The sequence below is a fragment of the Lolium perenne genome, chromosome 6 (genome assembly GCF_019359855.2).
Source record: "Lolium perenne isolate Kyuss_39 chromosome 6, Kyuss_2.0, whole genome shotgun sequence".
In the NCBI taxonomy this organism is placed as follows: Eukaryota; Viridiplantae; Streptophyta; class Magnoliopsida; order Poales; family Poaceae; genus Lolium; species Lolium perenne.
Window position 1 is genome coordinate 231,902,785 of NC_067249.2, and position 26,430 is coordinate 231,929,214.

At 45.5% G+C, this 26,430-nt stretch overlaps 4 protein-coding genes and 1 pseudogene across 4 annotated transcripts; 2 read left to right on the forward strand and 3 right to left on the reverse strand.

The window, feature by feature from the left end:
- The first annotated feature begins 1,198 nt into the window (after positions 1–1,198).
- On the forward strand, positions 1,199–6,269 carry LOC127305979 (uncharacterized). Its single transcript, XM_051336573.2, has 9 exons — positions 1,199–2,529; positions 2,901–2,985; positions 3,145–3,207; positions 3,605–3,762; positions 3,862–3,937; positions 4,008–4,067; positions 4,793–4,897; positions 5,526–5,740; positions 5,861–6,269. Exons 1-8 carry the CDS (start codon positions 1,496–1,498, stop codon positions 5,694–5,696), a joined length of 1,752 nt encoding a protein of 583 aa, XP_051192533.2. The 5' UTR covers positions 1,199–1,495; the 3' UTR covers positions 5,697–5,740; positions 5,861–6,269.
- Positions 6,270–6,706: 437 nt separating this feature from the next.
- LOC127305980 (pentatricopeptide repeat-containing protein At1g05750, chloroplastic) lies at positions 6,707–8,460 on the reverse strand. Its single transcript, XM_051336574.2, has one exon. The coding sequence runs from the start codon at positions 8,374–8,376 to the stop codon at positions 6,913–6,915; it is 1,464 nt and encodes a 487-aa protein (XP_051192534.1). The 5' UTR covers positions 8,377–8,460; the 3' UTR covers positions 6,707–6,912.
- Positions 8,461–11,175: 2,715 nt separating this feature from the next.
- Positions 11,176–14,112, forward strand: LOC127305981 (uncharacterized). Its single transcript, XM_051336576.2, has 10 exons — positions 11,176–11,292; positions 11,477–11,566; positions 11,693–11,761; positions 11,957–12,085; positions 12,195–12,263; positions 12,457–12,585; positions 12,715–12,749; positions 12,844–12,973; positions 13,092–13,298; positions 13,392–14,112. The coding sequence occupies exons 2-10, from the start codon at positions 11,495–11,497 to the stop codon at positions 13,920–13,922; spliced, it is 1,371 nt and encodes a 456-aa protein (XP_051192536.1). The 5' UTR covers positions 11,176–11,292; positions 11,477–11,494; the 3' UTR covers positions 13,923–14,112.
- A 4,810-nt stretch (positions 14,113–18,922) lies between these two features.
- Positions 18,923–23,025, reverse strand: LOC127305982 (protein CPR-5). Its single transcript, XM_051336578.2, has 5 exons — positions 22,710–23,025; positions 20,870–20,926; positions 20,735–20,770; positions 19,995–20,663; positions 18,923–19,900 (listed from the first exon to the last, which is right to left on the reverse strand). Exons 1-5 carry the CDS (start codon positions 22,932–22,934, stop codon positions 19,364–19,366), a joined length of 1,524 nt encoding a protein of 507 aa, XP_051192538.1. The 5' UTR covers positions 22,935–23,025; the 3' UTR covers positions 18,923–19,363.
- A 1,939-nt stretch (positions 23,026–24,964) lies between these two features.
- On the reverse strand, positions 24,965–26,199 carry LOC127309996 (3-ketoacyl-CoA synthase 2-like; annotated as a pseudogene).
- Positions 26,200–26,430: the final 231 nt, after the last annotated feature.

The following is a 26,430-nucleotide window of genomic DNA, read 5'->3' on the forward strand; positions in this document are numbered from 1 at the left end:
CGCCCGTCTTCCGCACCGAGGCGGAGCGGCGGAAGTGGAACCGCAGCGAGGGCGCGCGCAAGAGGAGCGCTCACCGGTGGAGAGCCCCCAGGGAAGCTCGCCCGCTATGGCAACCAGGCCGAGAGCTCCTCCTCCGGGCAGTCGAGCTGCGCACCGCGGCTGCCCGTGGCGGCGAGCTTCGAGGAGGACGACCTCGTCCCCGCTCGTTCTCCAACCTTCTCCGCCGGGGACTACGTCCACGGCAGTGACGAGGAGGAGGCGGTGATGGCGCAGACGTTCGCCATCAGCGAGGCGGAGGCGAGGGCGCGCTTCCGCCGGGAGGAGGCCGACGCCGCCCGCCAGGTACGCCGGAAGGTAGTCGAGCTTGACAAGGAGGACGCGTGAAGACTTCACGCCGCCGCCGATCTCCGCCAGCACCGGCACCGCCGCGTGCCATAACTAGTAGGCTGCATTTTGCTCATTAGCTAGGTTAGGTTGCCGGTGTACCAGTAGTAATGTCAATTCCCCGCACTATGTAAGTATCGATGCGCAGTCGGAGCATCTATTTCATCTATGAACTATGATCATCGCCTAAAATTACCTGCGCCAATTCAAGCGTTTTTAACTGAACTCACGCTTTTCGGCTTGCGTTTTTTCGGGCTCTACAAGAGATGCTCTTACCTCGGTCTCCTATGCCCAGCGTTGGTGATGCATGCTTGATTTGTCGATGAATCGTCGAACCAGCCGGCAACGGAGAAGGCGACCATGAAGACCAAACATGCCTGGCTTTGGCGCTGGATGCATCACCAGGAAGACAGACATGCAGATCAGAGATCACCGTTTGCAGGCGGCGGCGCGTAGGCGAAGGAAGGAAGGAAGGAAGGAAGGCCGTCGTCGGCGGCGAAGGCGGGAGGGAGACGTGGTCGCGCAGCGAATACTCAGTATTGTGTGCCACCGGAGTTCTTCCCTACGTCGGCGACTCATCTTTGTCTCGAGCGAAACATCCATCCTTGACCACTGCACGCTACTGGTTTTGTATATTGCGCGCCACCTGCTTTCGCTGACCGACTGGCCCTGGTCAGCTCAGCTGCGTTCGTCACTTGGTACGCCGGTGGCTCTGTCCTCCGCGCTCGGCTGCTGTAGGACCTGCTCTCCACCCACCGCCGCGTCTGCCCGGCGTCACCAATCCGATAGCCGCGCTGCCGAGCAATCCGGCGTCACCAATCCGCGTCCAACCCTTCCGGCGAGCTTGCCGTTAATAATTTCCCACGAGCGCCACCACCATCCCCGACAAAACCGCGCCAGGTCAGAGGCGCACTGCTGCCTCCGGTCGCCGTCGGAGACCCCCTCCCATATCCAAGGTCAAACCCCACTCACGCGCGGACGCGTCTCGCTCGCTCGCTCGCTTCCTCAGCTCCCCTTCCCACCCTCCGCTCCGCTGCTCGGCTCGGCTCCGCGCCGCTCGCTTCCTCCACGCCACCGCCGGCCGGAGCACAGAGCGCGTCGCCCGCCGCCGATGGGCACGCCGCGGCGGCCGCGCCCGCGGCAGCTGGCGCGCACCAACGCCATGCGGAACTCCTCCTACTCCGCGGACGCCCCCGCCGACGGCGAAGACGACTTCTTGGCCTACGCCGCCGCCGGGGCCGGGGGCGGGTACGCGTCGCAGACCAGCTTCCGCATCAGCGGCGGCAGCGGCGGCGCCGAGGAGGTCGCCGAGCTCTTCCGCATGCTCGGCCTCTCCGGGCCCGAGGACTTCGCCATCCCGCCCGCCGTCTACGCCGCCGCCATGTCCCACCTCCCCAACGCCGCCCGCCGCCGCGCCTCCCTGGACGAGTCCCCTAGATCCGGACCCGAGGCTTCCTCCTCCTCCTCCTCCTCCTCACCATCCGAGACCCCAGAAACTTGTAGCCACGCCGTTGTGCTGGCCACCGAATCGCCCCAATCGGAAATCACACAGGTCACCGCACGGACGCCCGCCGTCTACGCCGCCGCCATGCCCCACCTCCCCAACGCCACCCGCCGCCGCGCCTCCCTGGACGAGTCCCCTAGAGCCGGACCCGAGGCTTCCTCCTCCTCCTCCTCCTCCTCACCATCCGAGACCCCAGAAACTTGTAGCCACGCCGTTGTGCTGGCCACCGAATCGGCCCAATCGGAAATCACACAGGTCACCGCACGAACGTACCAAGCACCCGGAGCTGAATCGCAAACCAGATTGGTCCAGCAGGAGGTACTGGAAACAACCTCCACATCAAAGGTCACTCCAGCGTCCAAGCCGGGGAATGCAGGCGAAGACAAGGGGAACGACAAGCCGGCCAAAGCAGAAACACTACGAAAAGAGAGGAGAAGGGAGCTGGTGGCTGTGGAGACGACAAGGGAGGCCACTGGTGGTGGTGCCCTAGCTGTCGTCGTTGCAGAGTCCACTTCAGCTGACGTTGAGCATTGGGTCTCGCCGTCGCCTCATAGGCGGTTCAGGAGGACCATCACGTCCTGGATCAAGGGAGAGCACATCGGGAGCGGATCCTTCGGGTCGGTCTACGAGGCGATCAGCGAGTAAGTTTCCATCATGTGCCAACTTCATTATCTATCCGCAACTGCTGATTCGACAAATTTGATACTGTACTATTAGGCTTTACCCAATATCAAATTTGGTTTCACGATAGCAGAGTGAGAACAATACTAGTTCGGGTTCCAAATGGTTGTGCTATGTGCTACACTTGTCTTGATGTTGGTAGGCCGTTAGAACTTTGCAAATTGGTTCGATACATTGCAACTGGTTAGATTATTTAGTTCTTGATGAGGTTGAGTGGACTAAATGATATTTGTTGGCAACCATTGTGAGCATTTGGCGTAGAACTAGAAAGCATGCCCTCATGCTCTGCAACTAAATGCTTTACTGACTGGTTGAAACATTGCTTCTGCAGTGACGGGTTTTTCTTTGCTGTCAAGGAAGTGTCATTAATTGACCAGGGAATCAATGCGAAACAGCGCATTGTCCAGCTTGAGCATGTAAGATGTGGATTATGGCATGCCTGTGCAATTTATGTCGGTTACACTGGTTCGAACATTATATTTCTGATTACTCTACACTGGTCATATTTAACACTCAACCAAGTATTCATTTTTGTCAAGGTCCACTGAGACTAGCTGTGAATCATTTGTTTGCAGGAGGTATCTCTCTTGAGTCGTCTGGAACATGACAATATAGTTCAGTATTATGGAACATACAAGGTAGTTCTCTAAACACTTGTGTCTTGCAAATTCATTACAGAGTAATGCTCCCTCAATTCCTAAATGGATTCTGTCCTTCCGAAATTCAAGATTTGAACAAGACATAATCCAATATTACGTGCGTCATGTACTTATGCTACACAAAATCGGTATTGTTGGGTTCGTCTTGAAAAACACTTTCTTATGACTTGTTTTTTAAGAACTAACATAATGATGTACAAAAAAGTTTAAAGTCAATGTTGTTGTCTTTCTGGGAATTGCATAACTTGAGATTTGGACAAGGTAGAGATTTCTTGGCTGGATTTTATGCTGCTTTTACAATGCATGACTTCTCTGAGAATTGTTTGACATGAAGTGCTCATTCTACATGTTCACATTAAATCTGATGGGCTCGCAGGAAGATGGGAAATTCTATATTTTTCTAGAACTTGTGACTCAAGGCTCTTTGGCAGCTTTATATCAAAAATATTGTTTGCAAGATTCCCAAGTCTCAGCATACACAAGGCAGATTTTGAATGGTTTGAACTACTTACATCAGCGAAATGTGCTGCACAGGTGAGTTCCTAGAACTCTACATTAGATATCTTTGTTTGGTATTTACCTATCTGTATTAAGTTTCTTCTGGCTATTGATGTTCATTCTCTACATTACCAGAGACATCAAATGTGCAAATCTCCTAGTTGACGCAAATGGATTGGTTAAATTGGCAGATTTCGGGCTTGCAAAGGAGGTACTTTCTCTACCAAACATCTGTGTATTATCATTGTACTCCATGTTGTGCTGACTCTGCCATGTCACAGATGTCAATTCTGAGCCAGGCAAGATCTAGCAAGGGAACTGTTTACTGGATGGCCCCTGAGGTTAGTTGATGCAATTGTGTTATGGTGCCTTTTCTACAATATGTTGGTCTTACTTTGTTTCTGAAACATAGGCATCTTGTTGATACTGTGTATCCAAAGTGTGGGACCAATCTCACATGTTATATGTTTCACTTCAAAAGGATATTATGTTTTCAACATGTTTGTGAGTTTAATCTATCGTGTTCATCTACTGAATATTTAGCCTTATGTTAGATATGTATATCTTCATGGCCTAAATGATCCATATAATTCTACGGTCTACGAAGTGAGCCGGTTACAAATATATTAGGTGTGCAACCTTAGCTAATAACTGTGTATGTAGCTTGGCAACTTGAAATTTGCATAAACCATACTTGATGGGGAGTTTAAGAATCCCAACAGTGAGTTGCCACTGACAAACAGTTTTAAGATTACACACTGTATGATTAAGTATGGCAAGACTTCATACTGTTGCATTTAGAACATCAATAACAAAACTGCTACTCCCTCTGATCCAGATTAATCGATTCCACTTTGTCTAGATACGGATGTACCTACATGCGTTTGTTAACTAGATACATCCGTATCTAAACAAAGTTAAGTCAATTAATTTGAGGGAGTACTTCTTTTGTCAGGAAATATTATGCAATTAAGTTTGTACACAAATTGCAAGCAATACTTTGCATTTAATAAAGTATTTTTCTCTACCAAATTTGTATGTCTTCTGATGGTATGCTCTTATTCAGGTTGCTAAGGCTAAGCCACACGGGCCTCCAGCAGATATATGGAGTCTTGGCTGCACAGTTCTGGAGATGCTGACCGGCAAAGTTCCATACCCTGATATGGAATGGGTGTGTACCTCTGTGAACTTGCTTTTCGGAAACATCTTAATTTTAAATACTCCCTCTCTTCTCGTATACAAGGCCATAAACTCATATTCTAGGTACCAAGAAAATAAAGCCAACTAATAAATATCACAAATTAACTATACGAAAATGCTCGTGTTCCGGGTTAATTAAATACGTTGCATGTGGCGTCTCCTTCCCTATGAAATCTAATCAAAATTTCTCAATTAGTGTTAGTGACCTTGTATAGATGAAAAATGTATTTTTGATAGTGGCCTTGTATTCAAAATGGAGGGAGTAATAAATGGTACAAGGAATATAATTTAAATGTGCTGATGTACTGGAGCTGCATACTAGATGAAACTAGAAAATCAAAAGTGATAGCTTCCCAAGGTGATGACTTCAGGAACTTCATGACATTTTTATCTGCATGTATCATAAAGCATAGTGCATGGGATACACCCACAAAATCTGGGTAACATTGTTCATGTCTATTTTCATTTTTTAATTAGGAAACCAGTAATGCATAGATACAACAGATTTATTGCCTGTATTCGCATCTTGTTATTTTCTGAAACTACGAGCGTGTATTGTTAGTTTGTTACTGTCTGTGATACAATCTTCTACTGTGTAGACACATGCTTTGCTCAAAATTGGTAGGGGAATACCACCAAAAATTCCCAATACCTTATCAGAAGATGCACGAGATTTCATAGTGAGATGTGTCCAATCAAATCCGAAGGACCGGCCGTCTGCTGCTGAGCTGTTAGACCACCCTTTTGTAAAGAGACCATTGCAACATTAAGGCATCTGATTGTGTTGCTAACAGATTTGCTTGTACATAAGCTGGTAAGTCTTCCACTGTTTTCTCGTCAAGTGTGGCGGTTCTATCTCCTCTGACTCATTATTAAAGGATTGAGTTGGTTGCATCTGCAAACACAATAAATTGTTATTTGTTGCATGTTGCAGATTCTAATGTTACCTGTGGAAAGCTGTGGGTGATGCTGAGGAATGAGGATGATCCCGCAGCCCAGAAGTGTTCCTTGTTCACACTCGCATGTTCAATGTTGGTGGGAGGTCCGAACACTGAAATTTCTTCCAATCTGGTGAAAATTTAGTGATGTTCAGTTAAAAGGTAACTCTGTGGTACGGATAAGATATTTCCACTCGGAGATACCTTACCAAACAAAAAAGAGTTACCTTGTTGGTTGATAGGATTTGATTGTTTTGAGCTCTTTGGTGTGTTGTCTCCAGTGTGTGGGTCAAAATCTATGTCACCATGTACATACCATGAATTGGCACATTAAGAATGCTATTTGGGCGAAATACGAGCTACAGTGTGATCCATCAACAAGGGAAATCGTTTAAAAAGATTTAAGCAGCATTTCGCCAGCATTTAGTACTTCACTTGCCCCTTTTTTTAATGATCCCGTCTATAGGTATAACTGTGTGACGCAACTGTTTGCGTTCGTTGTTTGACATGGTGGCCAACTGAATTACTAGCAGTCTCCTATCAAATTGGGGATTCAAAAAAGGATTTCTGGAGGTATTTAATGTGTGTACTGTGGAGTGCCAAGTGCTCGCAGTCATACTTTTCTGACCGTGTCTCAAATCTCAATACCATGCCTGTGCAGTTCACTTTCTGTTGCCGATGCAACTTGCTGTATTGCCCATGTTGTCAGCTGTTTGACGTACGTGGAAACTAAATGTCTAAATCTGTTCCTATCGGTGATGGACCATAATTTCAGTGTCTATGTTTGGTCTAGATCAGAGGTTCATACAAAGTAATGTGGATTTTCTTCTAAGAAAAATCTGTAATGACATCAGATTCATCTCATCATCTGTATTGTATCAGTATTGGTGTACATGTTGGATGCATTTTCTACAGGTTGTACATGCAATGAGATTCACAATGGCCGAAATAATATAGCAAGCAGCCAAGCACAACAATTTGCTAACCTAAAGTTGGTTCTTTTCATCTAATGAACAATAGCCTTTACAAATGCTGCTGCAGCCCTGAGTTATTCACAGCTCTCGCACCCTGCCATCTCATATCTGAGCAGACCAAGCATGTCGAACAACTCTCCAGCTTGAGGATGCGACCGATCCCCGCAGACAAACTCATGCACATCGCCGGCGATCTCCACGGCGCTGTGTCCTGGCATCTTCTTCACTCTCCGGGCTTTCATCAAGCTCCGGACCTTGCCCACGCCATCCCATTTCCCGTCGGCGGCATAGATGTTCGACAGCAGCACGTAGTTCGAGTCGCCACCGGGGTCCTGCTCGAGAAGATCCTGCATCAGCTGCTCGGCCATGTCAACGTCTCCGTGCATCCGGCACCCTGCCAGCAGCGCTCCGAGCACCACCTCGTTTGGCCGCATCGGCATGGTCATCACCACCTTCATCGCCTCGTCCAGGCGCCCAGCCCGGCCGAGCAAGTCCACCACGCACCCGTAGTGCTCCATCCTCGCAGCGATGCCATGCTCCGACCTCATGGCGTCGTAGTACCTCAGCCCCTCGTCGGTGAGCCCGGCATGGCTGCAGGCCGTGAGCACGCCGGTGAACGTCACCGCGTCCGGCCTGAACCCCGCCTCTCGCATCGCCTCGAAATGCTCGATCGCGTCAGCGCACCGTCCGTTGGCAGCGAAACCAACGATCATCGAGTTCCAGGAGACCACGGTCCGTTTCCTCATCTTCCCAAACACCTGCCGCGCGAGCTCCACCTGCCCGCACCGCGCGTACATGTCGACCAGCGAGTTGGCAACACGGACATTGTGCTCCAGGCCCTGCTTGGGCACGAACCGATGCACCCACATCCCGAGCCCGAGCGCGCCCACCTCGGCGCAGGCAGAGATGACAGCTACCAACGTCACGTAGTCTGGCTCAACACCGTTCCGCAGCATGGCGTGGAAGCCGTCGATCGCCTCCTCGTGGTGCCCGTTCTTGGCACACCCGTCGATCAGCGCCGTCCAGGAGACCTTGTCTGGTGCCGGCATTCCGTCGAACACCTCGCGCGCGGCAGCGACGAGGCCGTTGCGCATGAGGCCGGTAATCATGGTGTTGTGGGTGATGACGGACCTGACGGGCATGGAGCCGAACAGCTGGAGGGCGAGGTGGGGGAGGCGGGACGCGAGGTAGAACCGCGCCAGGCAGGTGCAGAGGAGGAGGTGGCTGGGGAAGAGCTTGATGGCGAGGGCGTGGAGCGAGAGCGCGAGGGGCCTGGCGAGCGGGGAGGAGGGGGCGGCGGCGGCGCAGGCGGAGAGGACGGTCAGGAGGGTGACGTCGTTGGGTGCAGGCGCGGCGGGGGAAGAGAGCATGGCGGAGAGCGCGGCGGCCGTCGCCGGCAGGTCGCCCTCTCGCGCCGGGCGCGCGATGGCGGAGGTCCACGAGACCACGTCTCGCGACGGCGTGCGGCGGCTCGGCTTCTGGGTGGCGCGCCGCGCGGGTGGGGGAAGGGTGAGCGATGGTGAGGCGGCCACTGCCATGGCCTAGAAGCTCTGCAGCCTCCTGTTGCTGTTGAGGTTCCGCTGAACTGAAGAATGGTTTCGTTCCTTCTCTGTCAGGCTCTCGGCGCTTCTGTAGACGGCTGCTACAGAAATTGAAGTCTAGGATATAAACATGAAGCGGTAGGATCTCTTTATTTTTCAAATGTACGTTAGAAACATTTTGAAATATCAAAAAAATAAAATAAAATTTGCACGTACATCTTCAGGTGCTACGCACCCACGAAGTTGTTTCTTGAAAAATCGACCTGTCATGTACCGTGTGAAAAAAGATAAAATTTGATGCTAAAAATAAGACTTTTCATTAGATAAATTTTCTATTTTTTTTTTACATAGACCACAAAACATAACGGTTCGCCGTGAAACTTGACGAACTCACATATATTATGGAGATGTATATGTAGAATTTTTTATCTATTTTTTTGTGCACTTTGTAAGTATTATTTTTGGTAGAGGAAGCATATGCACCCAGGAGCCAAATTAAATTTCTGACATCAAACACAAATTTGAATTAATGCAAACATATACCTTAGAAGTGTTTGTCTTGTTATCATTTAGAATCAACAAATCCATGTTACTAAATGGGTGAAGTGGTCTCTGATTTAAGTAACAACAAAACCGAAAACTTCAAATGGATCGCCATCTCCATCTAGCCTATATTTAGAAACAATCGAAATTTTCCAACCTTTTCACTTTACAAATTCTGAAAATAAAAACATACTTGACATTTCGGAAAAAAGTTAGAGTCAATTTTTTTACATTTTTGAAACTTTATATATGATTTTCAAATTTAAAAAATAAAGTGCAACTTCAGGAGCCATATATGTATCCACACTCCATTAAGCTTCCTATATCTGGAAAATATTTTGAGCTATATATAATAATTCCAGTCATGCTTTTTTTAATGAAAACCATCTGAATCAAGAGGCCCTATGTTAAATCTGATGGAACGAATGTCTCATGGAAAGTTGTACTCTCTAAGCCACAATAAATGTGGTGGGTTTAGTTTAAATTAATTTAAATAAAACCATGATATTTATTATGGATTGGAGGTTTTCTTGAGCTTGATGCTCTTTGGCAGCTTTGTACCAAAGTATTGTTTAGAAAATTAGTCGCAGAAGCAAACACAAAACATACTACCTCTGTCCATTAAAAAATATTAAATTTTTTTCTAAATTGGAGTATATTTAATGGTCTAAACTATCAGCAAAGTGTACTGGTTGCACAGTTGATTAATAGAGTTTCTAGTACCGTTGGTTTGCCTTTCCTCTTTCAGTAATCTAATCTTGCTGAGCTTTGCTCAAAACCTGTCACACTTTGTAGTTGCATTTTAATGGAACCAGGGGAGTGCGAGTGCGACCCCTCATTTTCTTAAGAAAAATGGTTCTACTCCCCTGCAGATGGATGTTAGATGATGGCCACATGCTATCTCTCTCAATTCTCAACGCCACTTCCGGTGAACTCGCCACAAAACACACACGCACCCCCACTCTCCCCACGTACGAGCGCGTACGCACGCACGCTCTCCCACTCACGCACGCACTCTGCACCCATTACCCCAGTCAATCGGAAAGAATCAGCGAAGAATGCAAATAATCCACTGATTTAAGACCAATAATCCTTCTGATTGTTAGCTCTTTTTGGAGAGTGTTAACCAACTTTTAACGCTTTCCATTCTGTAGTTCGCATTTTGTAGCCGCAAATCGCTCTGCTAATAAAACGGCCGTCTAAGCTCTTTCCATTATTTCCTCTGTGTTATAGTTATATACCATACCCATCTTTCTCTTCCTCCTCCTCCCGTTTTCAAACACATAGATCGGAGCTAGCCCCAGCCCCAGGCAGTCAGGCAGATGCAGGGTTCCTCCTTCTACCAGAGTCCAGTCATGGTGATCGATGCAAGTTCCTCTGTCCTAACTCCCATGCATGCATGTGTATCTATCATCCGCATCTTCGTTTCCTCCGTTTATTTATTGTTATGCACCTGGTTCTCCTCTCGATCCTTAGGTTAACGGAACCTTGCATGTTTTTTTAGTACTTCCGTTCCCCTGTTTCGTTTAACAGATTTTGGTATGCTAGTTTCAGTTTAGGGTTTTATCGAGAAAAAAAAGTTTCAGTTTAGGGGATTCTTGCACAAGAAGAGAGGGATTTCTTGTGAAACGGAATAAACATTCTCAGAGTGTTTTCCCCCGCTGATGTTTATCCAGTGTTGTGTTGAGCTGTTGGTTCTTGAACCATTTGATCTCACATTGTTGAATTTAAGGCATTTCTGTTCTTCCGATCTCCAGAGTAGCAACTGCAAGTTATTACTCGAATACAATAGGACACGGCGTTTATCATATAATAATAAGATAAGATGTCGGTTGGTCCATCAATTGAACACCTGAATCCATCACTTCTTATGTATAGATTATTGGCATGTGCTGTAGAAACTCATAAGGCAGAAACAATAACCTAAATGTGTGTCCTGGAGGACTCCTGAACCCATGTGATGGGATTGTACCTCCATTCCCCAACCAAGAAGCAAGACTTGCTTCCTGTGATGTCGCCTTACTGAAAGTTTTGACTGAAAAAAATTGTTCTGATGCCACTTCAGTAATGTTTTATGTCAGCAATCTCATTATCTATTTCCCTTATTTCTCCTCCGGTTCTTCAGTCATGCCTACTGTCAAACTTACATGCTCGTGTTGTCCCTTCAACTGCTTGTCACCACTGTAGCGACTAGTTACAAATACATAACTTTGTTTTTCTTCTTATTCTAAATTTAAGAATTCATCTGACACAATTATAAGAAAATGGTGATCACAGGATGAGGGGGTCGCTACTGTTGTCGGTGAACAGTCTGTGGGAATTGATGACTGCGATGAACCAGCTGTCGAGGTCGATTATCCTCCTGTGAATGTAAGCATCCAATTGCTTAAGTTTATATATGCCCTAAAATAGAGCAGAGATGGCTCCATTCAGAACATCACTACCTACCGATGGAAGAAATGATATCTTCACATTGCTACAATATTTATTCCTTTCCATCTCCGTCATAATTTTATAAAGCATGAAGCTTGTTGATCTCGTCTCATTATGGCAGGTTGTGAAGCCAGAGAGCATGGAGAGTGGGCCAATAAAGTGTCCTGGCGGTCGTTTTAAAAAGAAAGCACAGAGAACTACTGCTTACAAAGTAAGATCTTACACCCTCTTAATAATGCTTCAGAGATCTTGGGTCATCCACAACTCAGATTATTTGCTGTCTTCAGCCACATATATAATTAAATTTGTTGCTCTGCTTTCATCGGTTTTGTTACAGAGGAAGAAAATGTGGCCAGAAGCTTCCAAATCCGCCAAGAGCGACAAGGATGATAATCTTGTTCCGAGGGTAAGGTCTTAGACGAAATTTATCGAACTTGAATGAATTGCATATCCATATATCATGCCCGTCTTATTTTTTTTGGAAAATGGGAAATATGCTACCATAATCGAGTGTAAGCAGAACAATATGCATGTGACACTTAAAGCATTGGAACAAATTAACTATGAACAGTTTTCTCTAATTTGATTGCCTGCATTACAGAGAAAGAGAGGGAGGCCAGCCGGTTCCAAGTCTGCTAAGAGCAATTTGGGGAGGAAACCTACATTGGCTTATATCAATAGTACTGATAGTGAGGGCGAGAGGGACAAAGATGATGATTTCGACCTGATGGTAAGGGTCCTACATGGAATATTCTCATGTTATTTGCTATTTTCAACCACATATTGATATATGTAAAAATATTAAGTTCTTTGCTCTGCTATAATTGCTTTTATTGCAGAGGAAGAGAAGGTGTCCAGCAGTCTCCAAGTTTGCAAAGAATAACAAGGATGATAATTTTGTGCCGACGGTAAGGTCCTAAAAGAAATAACCAAACTTGCAAGAATAACATGTCCATATCGTGCTCAATCATATTTTTATGGAAAGATGGAAAATTTCATACTAGCATAAATGAGTGTAAGAAGATCAGTATTTATGCCACACTTGGCACTGACATAGACTAATATGAATACGTTGCTCTGATTTGATTACCTGCATTACAGAAGAAGAAAGGGAGGCCAGCAGGTTCAAAATCTGCTAAGAGAAAGATGGGACTAAAACCGGCATCCACTCACATATGCAGTAGTAATAGTAAAGGAGAGAGGGACAAAGGCAATGATTTTGACCCGACAGTAAGGGTCCTACATGGAATCTTTTTAAAGCTTGAAAGAGTCACATGTTCATATATCACATTCATTTGTTTGTTAATTTTTTTCTTATTGGAGCAGTAGACTAACTAAGGATATATTGTGACTCAACAGGTACCCCATGCTGACGGCCGAAAGAAAAACGCATGGTACCTACTCTTGGTTTTCTCGTGAGTAGAGTATGATGTTAAAATCTGTCAAGGAAGTCTAACTTGTGCACCTGAATATTCACAATAACTATAGGGTTCAGGGCAGATATGGCTCTGCTTTCAAAAGAGCTTCAGAGGCAGAGGCACAGGAGAAATTTCCAGGAGAATATCCAAGGTTCACCAAATGTATGATGCCATCGAATGTTCTTAGGGTGTTTTGGCTGGTAAGTCTTTGTTTACTAGGTGTTTGTATGTTCAAGTATGACCAGTTAATTTAGCTTCTTTTTTCGGTTTTTCTGCATTTGACGTTGAGATCTCCTTGACTCATGTGTTTTCTCCCAGCATCTCTCGAGTGACTTCTGCAGAAGTTATCTTCCACAGTGTAACACTAAAATGATACTAGAAGATGAGGATGGGCAGACAGATTATGTAAAGTACTTAAGTGCCAGGGACGGTCTCAGTGGTGGATGGAGAGGATTTGCGATAGATCATAGTCTTAAGGTTGGCGACACCGTGGTCTTTGAGCTCGTAGAACCAACAAAATTCAAGGTGAGTTCTTCATAGTTGTTTTTTCAAATGCATGGCAGGAGTACTACCATGAATTTATCAATGATATGTTTAATATCTGACAAAAAAATTCAGGTGTATATAAGGAGAGAGGATAAGTTCACAACAGCTGATGATGATGCCAGGTCCAAGGAGGACCTAGCGGTTGCCACCAGAGACAGCAGCACAGCACCCAGCGATGATGCCAACATAGCCGGTGAACAAGCAGTAGGAGATGTCGGTGATGGCATAGGATCTCCAGATTCAGGCATCAAAGATCCTGATGGCATCACTGCTCAGTCATCGACAGATCAAGTGCCGGTGGAGCGTGAGGGGTACGTGGAGGTCAAGCTCGAGAAGGACGATGTGGCAGAGAAGATGAAAGCCCTCAAAGATCCTGATGGCATCACTGCTCAGTCATCGACAGATCAACTGCCGGTGGAGCATGAGGGGTACGTGGAGGTCAAGCTCGAGAAGGACGATGTGGCAGAGAAGATGAAAGCCCTCAAGTCGATGATGGCGGCTCTGAAGGAGGGTCTGAAGGCAGTGGACATTGAGGTAGAAGAATTGGAGTCGAGTGTGGAGAAGAATGCGCAAGCTATGCAGCAGATGTTAAATGCACAATGATGACTGTCAACAATCCATGGATGTCTTAATTGACACTTTCTGTTTTTGTTTTGAGAATCTTCAGGAACATTTTTGGTTTTGTTTTGGGACCATTTTCGTAAGTAGGTGTACTGTTTTTGCTGCACACCAACTTTAACTTGTGCACAGCAATGCTGCAAAATTAAAGTAAGATCTTGTGGTATTTTTGTTTTGAGAACATCTTCAGTAGCTATCGTGGTTACAGGTTTGATACTATCTTCAACTTGTGAACGTTTTTGTTTGTTTTGAAAACATCTGGAGTAGCTAGGCGTAGTTACAGGTTTTTTTTAAGCTGATATTTTTGTTGCATTTTGTTCAACACTGCTATAAAAGTTGTCCAGATTTATGAACGGAGACCAGATGGAAATTAACACAAATATTTACAAAAGAGGTCGCCAACTGGAATGGAATCGATGCATTAAGCTTGTTAACATTACAATTTACTACTGATTTACAAAATCAACTACTCTCTTCATCCCAAAAAAATATCATAGATTAGTCTGAATTCGGATGTATGTTCATCTGGATTTAGACAGATCTGTGACATCCTTTTCGGGGCAAAGTATTATACACTATATAAAAGATGTACAATTTCACGCCATCTTTAACGTTTGGCTACTGTAGACATGTATTTTTTTGCTAATCCTTTCATGCCATCTGTCCCATCTTCTGATCAGCTAACGATTAGCTCGGTTATTTCCTTTTTTTTCTACTCCTTTTCTTCCGGTGATCTTCCGGTTTCCGGTTACCTACAAACAAGGTGGATTTCCTTCGTTTGTTTACCATGTATGCCGTCCAAATCGGTGAGATATTTTTTTCATCGTGATCGTGGCAGTTTCTGAGGAGGACAACACTTCACGATGTTTCTAGTGGAAACGTGACGGTGACCTATTCCACAATTATCAAATCCAATCTAGAACTCTACCGCCTCCACCGACCGCCGTCTGCCCCCAAGCTGCTGCCTACCTCTTGCCTGAGCTATCCTCTGCCACAAGCTCCCCATGGCCGAGCTGCTCCATGGCCTGCAGCCATAGCATGGATTGGGTTCTCTTCCGGCGTTGCGGCCGCCGCCGAGGCACCACGGCTTCCCCAACGTATCTCCTCGCTGAGATGGTGCTCTCGACCTGCCGGCTGGTTCGCCGTGTGGCCGGTCGACGCCCGACCTCTCCCCTGCCACAAGCTCCCCATTGCCGAGCTGCTCAATGGCCTGCAGCCATAGCAAGGATTGGGCCCTCCTCCGGCGTTGCGACCGCCGCCGAGGTGCCACAACTTCCCTGACGTACCTCCTCGCCGGGATGCCCTCGACCTGCCGGCTGGTTCGCCATGTCTGCTAGGGATTCGGAAGAACGATGTTGACTCCTCTCCGGCTAGATTGGCAAACCTCTTCCTCTCTCGGCAACGAGCCAGTATGCTGCTCAACTCCATGTCCCCCTCTCCTCTATATGCAAATTAGATGAAAGAAGCAGCAGCGATGGGGCCTACACGTCTACAAGCTATCATCTAATGAAGTCTTACAGTCACCTGAAAACATCATGGTACCAATGTCTTGATTGTATTGATATATAATCAGTTGTTTTGTCAGAATCATAATGGATCTATAATTTCTGTGCAGCCCCTGCTCTTTCTTTTTCTAATTTAGGATTGCTATTGATGCCTGATACAAATACCATTGGCTACTGTTATGGTTGGAGTTTCACACATGACAAATGTTCCTGTCAGAGGTACACCTACGGCAATCTGAATTTTGAATTGCGTAAGTAAGCAACATGTATGTTGGTAGAGCTTTATTGTTGGTCATTATGGCAAAATGCTTCACGAGCCTACCTTTGGTGGTGCTTTACATGCTTATGTCTCTGCCAAGTGACTACGATATAATTCTGATTATGGTTTCAAATTAAGAGTGACAATTGTTGCTGTTTTGTGGAGTGCGCATGCACACCAATTTTTAGTGGAGGCTCTGCAGCAGTAGGTGCAACAAGAGGCAGTTGTCATTCTTTTTGTTTCCTGACTGTCAGGCTGCATGAAGGTGATTTTTTTTCACTTTAGACAATTCATTTTTCTCTTCGGTTTCCGTTGGTAATTACAATCAATGTGTTTTAGTAATGTGTTTTAGTAATACCGGATATGTAATAAACAGTATGATAAATTCATTCTTCTGCAATATATGTACAAAATTAATTTGAAGCTCTGAAATGATCTTTGGGAAAAAAGTGTATAAACTGCATACGAAGATTTCATCTTCCTTACGGCGTTCTATGTTGAAGATCTAAAAGAAAAAAAAGTTAGTCTGCTGTTGCATTTTTAAATAAGTTTATTTGGAAAAAATGTGTAGAAACTGAATACTAACATTTGATCTTCTTTCTATCGTTCTGTCCTGAAGGTATCAAAGAACAGAGTGTGTCTTATGTTGTATAGTTAAGTTATGTAAGTTGATTGGTAGTGTTGTCATTACTCATTACCATGGATGGAAGTGCTTTTCATGCAACCAAATTTATGCAGGGTTCAGCCACCGAGTTGAACTCTCATGGTTTCGCTACTCCATGGTCCCAAGCCAACATGTGTTCTCCGGAAGCCGGAATCTGCTTATATATACAGCTGAGGTGATGTCGGTATGCCATGTAGATTGCAGTACCGCGACTGCTGTGCGGACTCCTGGTGTGCACAAAGATCACTCATCTTTCTCTCAATAATTTGTAGGTAATTTTTCATCTCAACATTATGTTCGATCTATTCAAGTTTGATAGGTCTCAGATCCCAGTGGTGGTGGTTTTGGATGCCTAAGTGACCAGGCATTAGCTTCATTGTTGTAGACCATGAGGTGCTACATTATAATCCTTTTTTAGAACCAAATGCTCTTAAGCAAAGATTCTTTATCGTTTTTGGCACTGCCTTAGATGCACTTTAAATATATAAAAATAGATAAGATTCTATCTACATTAAACATGTTACACTACTTTCCAATGTACACGTTGTCCAGCTTCTCGGATTATGTCATACTTTCGATAACAAGGGATTCTCATAATACTGTTCTGCATCTAAGATATTTTTGTATCTGAGCACTGCCTGCACACTAGATAAATCAAAATAGATGATGTGTCGTTAATTATAGGAACCTATATATCAGCATGTTACGCTGTCTTAAATTATATATACATACTTCCAAGATTTTCAATTAAGCTCCAGTTTCAGTACGTAATAAGGAACTCTAAGACATGATCTACATTTAAGCTCCCTTTAGAATCAGAAGAATATTTCTGATGACAGTGCCTTCAAACTCATGTTTGTCACACTGTATAGCTAATTTTATTCCACAAATACATCAAAAATCATTTCTACATATTAAAAATATAATGTACCCCTTAAATATACTATGTACAAAACCCTCAAATCGTGTCTGCACCTACCACATGTTGAATGTTTCACAGGGCGTGATTGTTCTTTCTTCTATCTTCCGCACTTAATATTTGAATTCTGTTCCTACTATAGTTAACCATGATGGAGGGAAATATACCAGTCATCCGCGTAGACCAGTTCAAGAATGATATAAAAGAGGGCTCGGTCTATACTTTAGAAAGCTTCATGGCTACACAAGCACAACCCTTGAGCGTCTTCCAAACACGAGCACGAGGCAACTCCACTTAACTCTGCATGTTTGCTCCGCTGCAGGGAAATTGTGCTTCCAAATCACATCTCTAACCCATTGTTAGATAAACAATCCCACTCGGGAGGTATTTGCTATACATGCAACATATATCACTCAACTCATCAAACTGATCTCTACTTTTACTATATACATGCTCATGAAATAAATGGCCACTTATTACAGATATGAGAATCAACCAGATGAAATAGAATGGCACGGATCAGAAAATGGAAGGCCTAACCCTGTTCAGACAACATTGTACACTTTGTCCAAAGAAGAAAGAGTTTCATTGTGATTACGTTTAGAACTATTGATAAAATAACTATGCATTGCTGTTCGCTTATCCCTAAACATATCAATACCATTGATAACATGCAGGGAAAGTACTATAAGCTGGCAATTACTGTCACAGAGGTCGATGATTCTGATGGCTGGTGGTTCATGTCCTGCAAGGTATGCTGGAAAAAGGGATTACCTAATGGAAATGCTTATAGATGCACCGGGAAACTGCCCCTGCAAAGAAGGGAGGCACAGGTAAGCAACTGCCGCTACTCATATAAACCATAGAAATAAAGATGTCTTTGTTCGCAGGTAATACTGCTGCTAGCCCAGCGTTGCCATCGGGAAGCAACAAAAACTCCACCGTCTACAGAAAAAGCTTCGGTGCCTTCTCCATCTGACGAAGTGGCAAATGCATAAGAAGATAGCATAGCTTCAGCCACCACACCAAGCAAATCCATCTCAGAAAAGGCTGAATCCAGTGTAGACAATGTTAGTACAAACTGGACTTTATCCATGCTCTCAATTCCAGGGCAGCCAAAGCTTAAAAGGGACACAGTATTATGCCATAATCTAGATCAAAGAACAGCAGTTTTTCCTACTGAAGATGTCAGCTCAGCATCAGCCAAGAAATAGTTCAAAAAGGCGCTCACCACTTGCCAGTAAGCATAAAACTCAAACACAAGTTACCCAGAACCAATGCAGTTGTAAGAAAATACCAATTTTACCTCAGGTCCAAGAACAGGTCAATTCAGACTGAAAACCACCAGCAGAAGAGGAAGATCGGTGAAGTACAGATTCCCTAGACTACCGGGATCAGTTGTGAAATATTATGTAACTAACAGCTGCTCTAGACAATATGTGCTTTGAAGTATCTGGTACCTAGCTGTAGAAGTACCTGATCCCATATTACTTCAGTGCTATGTTTGCATGTACAATAGCACAAACCAAGTACTTCTGTTCTGTCTTTACTTCAGACCCAGCACTTCTTATGTTACGCCACCGGGCGCGGCGTGCCGCCGCGCCAATGCCTCCTAGTTATAGTTTACAACTGATCAGCTATAAATTAATGCACTACGTCTCTTGATATTACAATTTACAACCGGTCCATTTTAACCCTGCTAAGAACTATGACTAACCACACAGCCAACCATCTGGCAGCAGCTGACCAACCAAACAAAAAATACATCAAACATCACAGGATGGCTAAGACCTAAGACAAATAAAGGAACCAACAGATGCACTTCTGACAAAAGCGCAACTATCAAAACTTTATATTGAACACATCCGAGCCACAAAAAGTAATAACTTAGGCTGGGTGAGGCCTGAGGTGACACCAAGCCAGGCAAACATAGCTGACATTCTTTCTATACTGACCCCTATCCCAATGACATGCTTCATCTTGGACAACAGTGGGACAAACTTCCATCTTCAGAAAACAGGTGCCTTATTGTTGTTCACCTGACAGAACTTCTCCAGGGAGTGACCACATCCAATCTCTTCAAGTCTCAATGTCGCTTCCAGTAAATCTGGACTTTATAGATTCAACTGCATGTTCCGTCCAGTCTGATAGGGACGCAAAGGGCAACAAACCAGCCAGGCATGGAAGGATCAAGGCCACTGCAGCGTAAAATATGTACCGGCGAACCCAATACGGCAAACCGACAGCCTTGGATCTGTGTGTCACAGAAATAGGACCGTGAAGACCACGATGCAGAAGAGATGGGTAACTGTTTCCAAGTAAATGGATGGCACAAAGGATCTCCCAGAAGATGAGCCAAACATTTCCATCCCCACCCAGTGTGTCCACGCAGAACCTTCCAGCAAAACCACAAACACCTCCCAATAACACAAGATTGAATGTTATTGGCATGTTGGATCCAGTCATTGCAGAACGCTGGAATATCAACCAAGCAATCAATAGAACCATCAAGATGCCAAAAAATATCCTTGTTGATGCAATCAAATGACATCTGAAAAATAGCAATCCTGAGTTGAAAGTTGATACAGAATTTGGCATCCACCAGGATTTGGACTCCTGCAGAACAAGTCAAAACAAAAGGAGATGAGCTTATTTTTACTCAAATAATTCCTAGTAATTAAATATATTGATCAAAGACAATAAAACATACCCTTGAAGCAGCTGCACAAGCTGCAGTAACAGCGGTTATCCGCTGATACGAATAAATATATGTTCCATATCCGAAACAGGCAGACATAAAAACCACTGCTGTAAGAAGCATATCTATAAGCCTCTTGAGAAATTCTGCATGTCTTGTGTCTTCCATTTGAGTCTTTAATTTCTCCTCTCTGAAAGCAGCTTTCTGAAATCCCATCGAGATTTTGATCTTCTCTAACATGTGTGAGTAGGAGCTGAGAGCCAAATGAGATTGCTTTAGCTGTAACCTTCTCATATTAAGTCCTATTTCAAGTTCTTTGAGCTCATTTGAACGAACTTGCTCATTCAGAGATCTCTCAAATACATTAAGGATGTCCTGATCACACTCTGGGCTAGATCTGCTACGAGGTAGCTGAACCAGTTGTTGATTGACACCAGCATGAAGAATAATCTGCTTATTCATGGAATTCACGAGTGGGTTCTGCTGGACACCAGATATCGGGCCTTGTGATTCAGCGCCACTCAATTTGGTCTCAGTCACAGGACTACCATCACCGTGAGAACATTGAGGGATATCTTGCTCATAGACAGGTGCCTCATTGAGTAGATGAAGCGTCCTCAGTGTACTGCCAAATGATTTCTCGAAGTTTCCCATGAAACTGTCAAATCTGTCGCCATATATCTACAGAAAATTTATGTCAGCTATACCAAACCATTCGAAGCAGATCTGGGAACAAGTTGAGCCAGTCATACATTTGTTAAAGACTCCTTCACCGCGGAGGTACACATCTGCATCAAGATTCAGTTTTCAAGAATACGTGGTTAATTTCTAATCTGAAGCAATCGCTTGGGGGAAGAGTAGAAATACTAGAGACATGGAGTACACACCTTTGAAAGGTAATCAGGTTGTAATCCGTTTCCAGAACCACTGCTTTTATTCAAAACCTACAGCAGGGAAAGATGTAACATTGTTATTCAGTAGCCAGGACTGAGTATTGTAACTAGTAATTTTTCCCCAATAAGGGTTAATTACTGAATAAGAAGATTAGAAACGACAAGCCAACTTCATGTTTCTGGGAGCACACACGAGCATCAGCAGGCTGATTCCTGGCACTCCAACTCTCACGAAATTTTACTTAAGTCATTTTGGTAACTAATTAACTTTGGTTGAATAGTTGTGTAGTGCATTTCCTCCTAATAGACCATGATAAATAGCAAATATGTAATCAAACTCTATGAATTAGGAAATATTGAGATGTTCATATCTATACATATCATAACAAATATGTGAGCGAAAACTCTATCAACTAAGAAGTACTGAGATGTTCAAATCTATACATATCAGCACACCAACTAAGATGCTATTGCTCCAATTTCCCCCAAAAAAAAATCAAAATTATGAAGATAAAAATCAATCTTAGGCTGCATTTGGCATTGCGCTACAACTTCTGCCACCTGTTTGGCTAACCAAAAGTTATGCTTTTGTGGCTATTCTGTCACAGCAGGTTATAAATAAGTACGGTGTAGAGGTTCAGCAACCGCTAACTAAGCCTTAACCACTGAATGTGAAATAGCATTATTCTAAAGGATAAACATTCAAAACCAGCCAGTCTCTAGGTGGTTAATTTGACATTTCCGAAGGTACATTCAAATGTCAAATTATTTAGCCAGCTGAGAAAGAGCAATATCAAAAGTGGGTATTTGTTATCAAACCATGGAAGTTAAAATGTTAAATGCTATTTCTATTTCTATTTTCTAGTATTAAAATGGACACCCTAACAGATTATGTGCTTCCTTCCTTAAGCTAGACATGAATATCAATAGAGGGATAAATAAATAAATAGCTTTGCACTGGACCACATTATTAATAATCAATGCACTGAGAAAATTTTCGTGTTTAGTAACAGCAGCATCCTCTGGGTAGAACACATCTAACAAAATGTACCCCAGAAGAAAAGAACTTCGTCAGTTGGTTCCACCAGACACTTGTAGCTTCCTAGCTTAGGGATTTTGCTGTTTCTTTGGTATTTTTTAAGCTTATTTGCAGCCTGGTTTTGGATTTTCTGCCCTGTTTTTTCGCTTTGTTTTGCGGCCTTGCGATATACAATGACACATATTTAAATGTATGGTCAAGAAGAACAAATTGTACACTTGCAAGAATGGAAAAATATAATTAGGCGCTGAAAAAAACACATTAAAAACAGAATATTGTGCTGTGGTGGGATAGCCTCACAACAACAATACCATCCATTTATCCTTCTGGTGACCCATTCTACCGCAATTGTTCTGATTGGTGATCCGAATTGGGCATGCTATTCTAGATTCCATGAACTACACAAGTGCACAACACAACAATCATTCGAATAATTTGGAATGGAAACAGAGCATCAAACGTTTCTGCGTATCTGCCGAAAGAACTACAGTAGTTCTAGCACATCCCACACGAAAGATTGAACAGTCCGCAATTTAGTAGTTGGCATCCAATTTTTTTTCGATAAAGGGAATATATTAATATCAAGTTGGCATCCAATTGATCACAAGAGCGTTCAGAGAAAGAAATTAACTCCGATACAAGAGTAATTCCGTAGGCCAGCGAACATCTACGCAAGGCAATTATCGGGAGAACCGCGCGAGGGGGCGGCGTAAAGATCGAATCTTTGGGCCGCCGCGCCCGCGCCTACGAATCAAGACAGAACAGCACAAGCCAGGAAGCAGAGGAGACGCTGACCTGGGCGAGAACCGCCGCGAAGGACATCCCCAGAGGCAGGGCGAGGTCCTGCACGCCGTCAGCGGTTGCTCCCTTGCTGCCGCCGCCCCCTCCTGCCCGAACGGACAGCGGCCGCCGCCGCAGGTGGAATCCCTTGTGCTTCCGCGAGCGCCGGGAGGCCGAGCCGGTGGACGACGCCGAGGAGGACGCCTCCAGCGAGTCGCCGGCGGCGTGGGCCCCGTCCATCGGAAAGGGGGCCCTGCGGCGCAGGGGATGAGCAGTAGGGTTATGTTTTTGGCTCCCCTGTTTCTTTGCGCCGCGCGTTCGATTTCTGTTGGGCGCAGACGATGACTTAATGGGGCAGAGAGATCTTACGAAAGAGGCAAGTCGAAGTGGAAACGCGAGGCGAAACGGCGTGGGGATGAGGCTGAGTTAGCCGTTGGAGCGATCGCGGAAACTCCGATGAACTTGTGCTGACAGAACCCTGATGCTTCTTCTCTGCTGTTTCTTTCCTGTTTGTGCTCCTCCTTCTTTCCTTGCCATATAGTACTTCGAATTTTGAACTTGGAACGTGTTTATGTAAGACGTGTGCATGCGTACTACTTGCCGTGTTGTTTCCCTCTATGGTCATACATCATGGTTGTAGTACTATGTATACGAAATTTACCGGATGGATGGCAATTTAGAAGCAATCAACCGTTTGTTGGATGGTTAGTAACGTCAACGTGGCTTATACTTTTCAGCCTTTGAGGGGTAAAATCTTCTGGTGAAAGGTGTAAGTTTGATAGAGTAGATTTGTTTGGAAGCGTTGCCCTTTGAGGGGTAAAATCTTCTGGTGAAAGGCACTACTTCTTTGGATCACGGCAAGATGTACATGGCGATGGGTAGATAATATCCTACCTGACAATCGGACACTCTACCCCTCGTGTTGACTCACAATGTGGACGTCTCGACCCAGTGGCGTGGTGTGTGCCAGTGCCAAGCGCATACGTCCGAACAGCTAGGTGTGGCATCACCAATGGATTGTGGGGGGGCGGTCTGCGCATTCACATAAGGTAGTGCAACGCTATCCGTTGGGTCATAGACAGGGACGGGCCATGCCTCCCCCCCCTTCCGATGATGAAAAAATTTCTGAAACCCCCTTGTATTATGTAGAAAAATGATCCATATTCACCCATATGGCCCCCTCCAAGCAAAAATGTTGTTCATTTGGCCCCCCTCGTATTTAATTCGTAGCTCCGTCCCTGGTCATAGACCCACTATGCAGTTTCTGGGGTAAGGAGAGGGGTGGATGAGAAAAATGATGTTGGCATGAATTCTATACCCTAGTTGTTCATCTAAAAGAATGGCAAGCTGTTCGAGAGCAAATCTTGTAACGGTTTGCAAGGAATTTCCTCTAGTCCGGCCAAGCACTAAATAAATGATTGAAATATTAATAATTTGTTTCACAATTTGTTTGGTGAGGTTTGGTTGATGCTTGGTTTAAATGCAATTAAAATATTAATAAATGAACTTAACAAAGAGGGTATTTTTAGAAAACTATGTTCTAAACATTGGTAAGAAAATCGGTAATTGTTAGCTGCTCGGTTGGTTTGGGAGTAGCGAATAATCGAAATTCGAACCTTTAATAGATCGGCTATTAAACAGTGCAACCTACACAAATTAGCACTCAAAACACAACACATCTATATAAGAAAGAAAGAAATAATACGTGTGTCTCTATATGCCTGGCCCTACTTCTCTATAGCCCCAAAACCCATGGTGGTTTTATGCTAGGAACTCCAAATTTAAGGCTGGAACAAATACCAGAAGTATATGGGAAAAACTTTCAAGACGCAATGCGCATGAACCGAGGATGTGAGTGGATGAGCGAGAACATGGCAAGTATGAAACAAGATACGCAGCGAACATTGCAAGTTCATTTACATTGGCCCTGGTACCAGAAAGGGTGCTAGATAGGTATATGCCCGGATTCTGAATAAACCGAATTCTGGATTGCATGTGCCTAATAATTCTTGAACAACTTGTGACGTGCATACTTCCACAGAGAAGCATACCAAGAAGAAGGAAGACACCAGAACAAGTTGGATTAGAAAAAGTGTAATGTAATTAACTGAAGCACAATATGTCTCAGTGTCCCCGGACTAGTTGAACACATCACAGAAGAGCAGAGAATCAAACAATACAGACAATGAAAAATCCTTACCTAGCTTAATTCTACTACCAATCAAGAAGCTATCTTGCTACAGTTTCGATCAAAAGACGAGCTAGCGTGTCTAATTGTTGTTGGGATCAACGGCGGAGACCCTGGGCACGGGCACGGGGAACCTGTGGATCTCGTCGGCCCAGGGGTTCCCGGCCATGTCCCTCTCCTTGGCCGGGTTCACCGACCGGAGCGCCCTCCACACGGCGCTGTTGCACTTGAATCCGGACCCAAACGCGATCTGCCACGTCCTGTCTCCCTTCTTGATCCGCCCCTTCTCCTCGGCGTAGGCCAGCTCGTACCAGAGCGAGCTGCTGGACGTGTTGCCGAACCGGTGCAGCGTCATCTTCGACGGCTCCATGTGCCACTCCGACAGCTGCAGGTTGCTCTCCAGCTCGTCCAGCACCGCCCGGCCGCCGGCGTGGATGCAGAAGTACTCGAAGGCGAGCTTGAAGTCCGGGATGTAGGGCTTCACGCACCTTGGCGTTGAACAACTTCTTGGCGGCGAGAGTGGCCAAGAAGAGGAGCTGCTCACTGAAGGGGAGCACCAGCGGGCCGAGCGTGGTGATGTTGGTCTCGAGCGCGCCGCCGGCGAAGGCCATGGGGTCCTTGGACAGCGACATGCCCGTCTTGCCGTCTTCGTCCTGCTGCTGGTACACGCACCCGAAGGCCCTGTCGTCGGCGCCCTTGTGCGTGCGCATCGTGTGCACCAGCTGGTACTTGGAGCGGCGGCGGGCGGAGCGCCGGTTGGAGAGCAGGATGGCGGCGCCGCCCATGCGGAACAGGCAGTTGGACACCAACATGGAGCGGTCGTTCCCGAGGTACCAGTTGAGGGTGATGTTCTCCATGCTGATCACCACGGCGTACGTGTTGGGGTGCACCTGGAGCCGGTCCTTGGCGAGGTCGATGGATATGAGCCCCGCGCTGCACCCCATGCCGCCCAGGTTGTAGCTAACGATGTTCCCGCTAAGCTTGCAGTGGCTCACGACCATGGCGGACAGCGACGGTGTCGGGTTGAACAGGCTGCAGTTCACGACCAGGATCGCAATGTCCTTGGGCCTGACGCCGGTCTTGGCGAAGAGCTGGTCGCAAGCGCCGAACATGACCGTCTCTGCCTCCTTGTGCGCGTTGGCCATGGACGGCTTGGGCGGGATGTTGAGCACAGCCTCGGGCAGGTACATGTCCTCACCGAGCCCGGAGCGCTCGACGATCCGGCGCTGGAGCCCCACGTTGTCCTCCGTGAAGGTGCCGAGCTTCTTGGTGCAGTCCATGAAGCGGATGCGGCTGCACCGGCGCTCGGAGATGATCAAAGGGTGGTTTGGGCTTCCTAACGGGCACCCCCATGCTTGTGCGCCGGATATATCCATCCACGTCCCGCAACGGAAGGTAATCGCCTCCCTCATCATGCTTGTGAGTTCGACGGTTTGAAAAGAAGAAACATACGAGTTTTCAACAACAAATCCGTCCCGACAACGGTGCTTCTCGAGATCATTAAGAGCGAGGCTAGACTATGCATATGGGTCACCGCGGGCACAAAAC

Excerpts from the sequence above, each read along its gene's own strand:
- LOC127305981 (XM_051336576.2), top strand. The coding sequence starts at position 11,495 with ATGGAGAGTGGGCCAATAAAGTGTCCTGGCGGTCGTTTTAAAAAGAAA. Across the intron at positions 11,762-11,956 it reads ATGATAATCTTGTTCCGAGG|AGAAAGAGAGGGAGGCCAGC; the intron begins GTAAGGTCTTAG and ends CCTGCATTACAG. Across the intron at positions 12,750-12,843 it reads GGCCGAAAGAAAAACGCATG|GGTTCAGGGCAGATATGGCT; the intron begins GTACCTACTCTT and ends CAATAACTATAG.
- LOC127305979 (XM_051336573.2), top strand. The coding sequence starts at position 1,496 with ATGGGCACGCCGCGGCGGCCGCGCCCGCGGCAGCTGGCGCGCACCAAC. Across the intron at positions 4,068-4,792 it reads TTTACTGGATGGCCCCTGAG|GTTGCTAAGGCTAAGCCACA; the intron begins GTTAGTTGATGC and ends GCTCTTATTCAG. Across the intron at positions 4,898-5,525 it reads CATACCCTGATATGGAATGG|ACACATGCTTTGCTCAAAAT; the intron begins GTGTGTACCTCT and ends TCTACTGTGTAG.
- LOC127305980 (XM_051336574.2), bottom strand. The coding sequence starts at position 8,376 with ATGGCAGTGGCCGCCTCACCATCGCTCACCCTTCCCCCACCCGCGCGG.
- LOC127305982 (XM_051336578.2), bottom strand. The coding sequence starts at position 22,934 with ATGGACGGGGCCCACGCCGCCGGCGACTCGCTGGAGGCGTCCTCCTCG. Across the intron at positions 20,927-22,709 it reads TCGCGGCGGTTCTCGCCCAG|GTTTTGAATAAAAGCAGTGG; the intron begins GTCAGCGTCTCC and ends TCCCTGCTGTAG. Across the intron at positions 20,664-20,734 it reads TGAAGGAGTCTTTAACAAAT|ATATATGGCGACAGATTTGA; the intron begins GTATGACTGGCT and ends AATTTTCTGTAG.